General features: G+C 42.5%; 1 protein-coding gene across 1 annotated transcript in view; it reads left to right on the top strand.

Moving 5' to 3' along the window:
• The first annotated feature begins 225 nt into the window (after positions 1-225).
• Positions 226-6,000, top strand: part of TPH2 (tryptophan hydroxylase 2) — a 51,983-nt gene continuing 46,208 nt past the window's right edge. The window contains exons 1-2 of the mRNA XM_050904226.1: positions 226-330; positions 3,849-4,001. Coding sequence (XP_050760183.1) covers positions 226-330; positions 3,849-4,001 — 258 coding nt within the window. The remainder of the gene's footprint in view (positions 331-3,848; positions 4,002-6,000) is intronic.

The following is a 6,000-nucleotide window of genomic DNA, read 5'->3' as shown; positions in this document are numbered from 1 at the left end:
GACACCGCTCCCCGTCCCGTCCCGCCCCGGCGGCGCTGGCGGTGCGCGGCGGCGGCTGAGGTAAGCGGGGACCGTGGGCGTCTGTCTGCCGGCGGCTCTCGTCACCCGGAGACGGGTCTCCCCTAATCGGGTTTCCATCAGTCTCCGCGGGGGCGTATAAAAGGAGCCGCCGCGGGCCGAGGCGGGCAGAGCGCGGCGCTGCCCCCCGCCCGCCCGGCCGGCCCCATGCAGCCCGCCATGATGATGTTCTCCAGTAAGTACTGGGCGCGGAGGGGCTTCTCGCTGGACTCGGCCCTGCCGGAGGAGCGCCCCGCCGTCGGCAGCCTCACCGTAAGTGGTGGGGCTGGGAGCGGGGCTTCTCCGCCGGGGTCCCCCGCGGGGGGAGCGGCGGCGGGGGCAGGCGGGGGAGCCGCTGGGTCAGGGGAGCTGCCAGGTGGGTCGGGTTCCGTCGGCCCGTCCGGGGGGCCCGGTGCCAGGGAGCCGTCCCCCTTCTTCTTAACTTTAACGTCAAGTGAATGGTTTTTTCAGCAGTTGCAGCGGCCGATGAAACTAACTTTGCAGGCTAATCGGTCCTCATTCAAAACGCTGCCTTAAAAATGTCTTCGAATAATAGTAAAGTCTCATTAGAAATACAAGCCTTACTACAGAAGTGAACCATATTGCTAGTGGAATAACATAAAAGCATTGGGGTCCCGTTCAGGTGGTTTTAAGTGCTTCAGTTTTGAAAGGCTTTGATTAGTCCTGTATGCGGACTATATGCGTCAGCAGAATCCGTCTTTTCGAGGCACTCATAAACCTCACAGCATGATACATAAAACATTTTTGGCAATATGCAAATAGCATGCACTTAATCTGCATCGGTGCCTATGGCACTTTCATTGCCGAGCAGCTGGCTTTGAGGTTTCCGAGCTTCTGCCGACTAGCAGGGGTGCAAGAATGTGCGGGAGCATCATGCAGGGGATGTGCCGTTTCCCTGTTGAAAACCCTCTCAGGAGGTAGAAACAGTTCTCTGTAAGATGATGATATGGGTGCAACAGGTGCTTGGGTGCACGGGATAAACTTCTGTATGCTTACAGGTAAACGTATTTGAATAGGTGTACTTTAATAAGAGTAAAGAATGTTAATAGGTGCTAGTAATGTAATCTGCTCTGAGTGTGTGAAATATTTAGGATTATGAAGACTTTGCCTCCTATAAAATTTTGCAACACATGAAGATTCAGATCACTTGAGTAGACCAACAGGATACACCAGTTTGTACCAGTTGTGAACTGGCCTATTGTCTTTATAGTAAAATGTGAAATATCCCTATTTGTACATGCTTTGCTTCTATTGGAAATATTAAATTAAATGGGATAAATTTGTTTTACTGTCTTTATATTTGAGTTACTTTCTTCACTGAGTGCTGCTACAGATGACTTTTATTCCTGAGTACTTGCACATGCTCCAAGTAATTAATTTTCATTAGGAAAATTGATCTGCTAGTCATTATTTAATTGCAAAGTGTACTAATGAGCATGGCTGATAAGATTTGAGTTCTTGCAATATCACAGCCTCTTCTACTGGGCTCATAACAAATAGGTATTCTAGTTTTCATATGCTTGAGAGGGTCTTTCAGTCATCACTTCGGGTAGTGCTCACTTGAGAGTATTAGGGAACTTGTGACAGTCTTGGAAGTTGCCAAGTGCTCTCATTTCCCAGAGGAATCGATAGTATTGAGATTCTCAGACGCTCAGTTGACTACATGATCCTCGGTACGTAGCTTCCAGAAAGCAGCACACAGTGAAAAATCATGGATGCTATAAAAATAGCACCTTTGTCACTTCATGCGGAGGTTGTGTGCTTGATGTATGTGAAAAGGACTCAGCCAAATCCCAAATATTATTGAAGTTAAAAACAAAAGGGACCTTCCCCTAAACTATCCCTGACCAAACCTCATACAAAGCAGAATCATGTAAGCTCAATTACTAAAAAATAAACATGTTTGAAACCCTTCATATATCGTTCTACAAACATAATTGTTTTTCCGGATTGTTTCTATGTGGTCTAATAAATGATGAGAAAAGATCACAGAGACTTTTTAGCATGTCCAGTAACTAGTTTAAGTGTGGCTGGTTTAACCTGTGCTGTTTAAAGAGTGGCTTTTGTACCACTTGTGCCACCATTCAGTGCATTCTTGGAACTTAAAAAAAAAATCTCAGAAGACCCAGTGGAAGCTGACTTGAGAGCTGTGGGCTCTCTATTCAGTAGAGGGAGATATTTCAGAGTGGACTAGGATCAGGTAAAAAAAGTAAACCAATTTGACATGAACCTTGTTGGATGCATTAAGATGGGTGTGATGCAAATACGTTGTCACTGTCAGCGATACCCATTTTTAAGAAAACCATTTTATATAATCCGGTTTGAAAAGGAATCAGGCTGAAGCTTACTAATTTTTTGCTGGGTCGGGAAGCACTTGATAAAATCTCATAAGATCTTCTAGAAGCACAGGGAGACCCTTTGCTAAAGTCCATCATCGCAGGTCCACAGGCATTACACAAGTGGGATAACCTACCTGTAAGCAAAAAATAAGAAGAGAGATTTAACTTGGCTTTCATCAAGTGTTATGAGACCTGTTTAAAAACTTCATTTTCAGGTTATTTTCAGTAAGCTGCTTTACAATTTACTAAAGGACAATTTAATCCACATGGAATAGTTGTATACGATTCTTAATTTCTATCTTCACATTTTTTTAGTGACTGTATTATGGATGATAAAAAAGCAGTTGGCATCTCACTGGAGTTTTAATTTCTCCAGGAGTCATAACCTGAGTATTGGAAGACGCAGCCTGTTTTTTGAAAATCGTGGTCGATCTTATAAAAATCATCTATAAAGGCTGTACTGTTGGCATCTCAACAAGATTTAAGCTGATAAAATTATATTTTTTGGAAAATGCTGGCGGAAAATGCTGGCGGAAATTTGGCTTAAAGCAGTCTTTGACCCCCAAATTGTGAGAAGAATGTAGGAGTGGCCAAGGATGGTATCATTTTCTGTATTTTTTTTGAGTTCCTCAGCCAGCTCATCTTCTATGGGAGGTGCAGTTTTTCACAATGAGAACAATCAGCCATTGGAATAATCTCCCCAGGGAAGTGGTGGATTCCTCAACATCGGACACTTTTAAGATTCAGCTGGACAGGGTGTTAGGCCATCTTGTCTAGACCGTGCTTTTGCCAAGAAAGGTTGGACCAGATGATCCTTGAGGTCCCTTCTAACCTGGTATACTATGATACAGTCTATGCTTGTATTTCTGTCCTTGTTTGTAAAATCAACAGAGGTTTTGTTTTCTCAGGAAAAATGACATTACGTGGCAACATTAATTGTACTACAAGAGAGAACATAAACTTTATGTTTTAAATTTAATGGTTAATACAAAAATACAGACCAGTGTAAATCATCGTAAATTGGTACAGGTTAGAATAGCATCACTGCAATTTTGCAGTGCAATTTTGCAGCAATATTCCGGTTAAAATAGCATCACTACAAGCTTTGCAGTAATTTAGACCATCTTCATTTGCTTCATATTTATTACTAATGATAGCATTGCCCTAATAATATCATCATATTTGTATCCCAAACATTCGTATGCTTTTCCTTAAGGTTTTTTTTATGGATTGGCCTCTTACACAATCATCTCTAACAGCTGCCTTTGACCTGTGACTCTGGTTTCAAGTAAATGCATTACCTTTTAAATTAAGTCTGGATGAGTTCCGTTCAGCTATTTTCTAACAAAAATTTCTCCTTGCATAAAAAGACTTAACTTTGGGAAATGCCTGTTTGCATCTGAGACGATGCTGTTCTTTATCCATTTGTAGCTAAACAGATCGAGTTCTGGGAAGAATGAGGAAAAGAAAGGGAATAAGGGAAATGGGAAAGGTGAATCTGTTTCTGAAGGTGGAAAGACAGCCGTGGTGTTTTCACTGAAGAATGAAGTTGGTGGATTGGTGAAAGCTCTCCGACTCTTCCAGGTAAAGCTTACAAATCATTACGCTGACTGGACTGAGGAAGGCTACTGAGGTCAGGTTGTTTGTTGGTATAAATCTAATGGACCGTGGCGGAAGGAATTGAGTGCAGTTACACTCTGCAGAATTGAATAGAAGTAACTTAAAATTTTATGGACCATTCAACAGAGCATTTTGGGCTCGTGAAGGGTTTTCTGGAATAAAGTTTAACAGTGATGCTGATGTTCACACCATTCGCTTTAGATTTCCGACTTGTGATTCTCAACACCGTAAATTAGATTTGAAGTTGTCTGTGCAGGCCCCAATGAAAGGAGGCACTTTCAGAGAGCAGTTCAGAATCTAAATTACATACAATCAGTTGATGGTGGCAGCCTTGCTGCAGGACAATGTTTGGTCACGAAGTTAAATGCACCTTTAAGTGCTTGCAGGGTCAGGGCTTTATATGTCTAACTAGAACGTAAATTGTGAAGTATTGGTTCCCATCTAGGTCCCCATGCAGTCGGTGGTTTTCGGTCGGACCGCTGGTACTGCACGTAGTCTGCTTGCCGTATTCATAAACTGAAGAGGGCTTGGAGGCATGTCTGAGGATAGCGAAAGCAAAGCAGTATGATAAAAGTCTTAGGTTGTTTAGTCTGTGCAGTGCAGTGAAGAGAAAGTTAGGAGGTGGCTTGGAGCCTACCTCTAAAGCCAAACCATCAGAGGGGCGTAAGTGTGGGAGCACTGGGCAATACCAATCCTAACTCACAGGAGCTGGCACTGGGAGCAGAGTCCCAAGGCTGATGTAGATACTTAGATTCCCCAGCCAAGGAAAAGGGGTGAGTTAGACCCACGGGAGGGAGGCTGCCAGGAAGCAGGGTGTTTGACAGGAAGATGGGAAGCCTAAGTGAGCTTATAGGAGTTGCAGAAGGAGTCATGTTTTCAGTGCAGCTTCTCTCCAAGGGTTAGGTGTCTAACAGCAGCTCTGGCTTAAATGCTTGAATGGGTTCATACCTGAACTCTTGGATTTACACATCAACTCCCCCTTCTTGGGAACAGGCATATAACTCACTCTGGTATCTTGAAACATGGCTGGAAGATGTTGCAGAGATATCACCCCCATTCACATAGTCACGTAACAATTTGAGTACCGTGAGGGGGAGCACAGGATTTTGTTCTCTACTCAACCTGGGGTAGATCAGAGTGAATTTGTTACATGAATGGGTTAGCTAAGGAGATACACCATATACATACCTTACGGAGCACGCCAGTGAAATAATTATGTATGTATATCCTGAGGTGTAAAAGCAGAGACTGCTGGTTGGCTGTACCAGAGGGGACCTTCATCTGAAATGGACATTTATGTAAAATACAGCAGGCAAGTGGAAGTACAAGCGCGGAGTTCTCCCCATTTGGAAGTCAAAAAATGTTTTATTGGCTTCACTGAGTAAGTGAAAGGATAGTTGTGAAAAGTAACAGTTTCTGTCTGGCAAAAAAAGGAAAAATCAGAGTCAATGGAAGTATTGGTTGAAAGCAGTCATCTAGTCCAACCTCCTGTTCTGAAGCAAGGCTATCACAACACTAGATCAGGTCAGCCATAACAAATTATGGTTATCTGTTGTTGTATGACACCCTTGGCAGATCAGTAGTTGTGGTGGGAGAGATACTCCATAGGAAAGTTTTCATGCTAGAAGTATTTAAACGCTTGTGTTTGTTGCATCGTTTAGTTTTGATGGGGACATTGTAATAGAGAATAAATTGAATTAGATTTTAATTTTATTACAATTTTATTACTATTAACACTTTGGGTTATTGATAATTACTGCAAGAAAGATAGATGAGGACTGATATACAGTTATCCTCACAAAAATATTTTCTTCCTCACGCATTCATAAGAGATACTGAAGTATCTCTTATGTGTTTAATATGTGTTTAGTATGTGTTTAATAGCATCTATTTAAAGAAGCACACTCAAATCTAGTTAAATTAACATTGTTATTATGTACATTGCCTAATAAAATTGCATTAG

The sequence above is a fragment of the Gymnogyps californianus genome, chromosome 1 (assembly GCF_018139145.2).
Source record: "Gymnogyps californianus isolate 813 chromosome 1, ASM1813914v2, whole genome shotgun sequence".
In the NCBI taxonomy this organism is placed as follows: Eukaryota; Metazoa; Chordata; class Aves; order Accipitriformes; family Cathartidae; genus Gymnogyps; species Gymnogyps californianus.
This window is presented reverse-complemented; position numbering and strand designations above follow the sequence as displayed.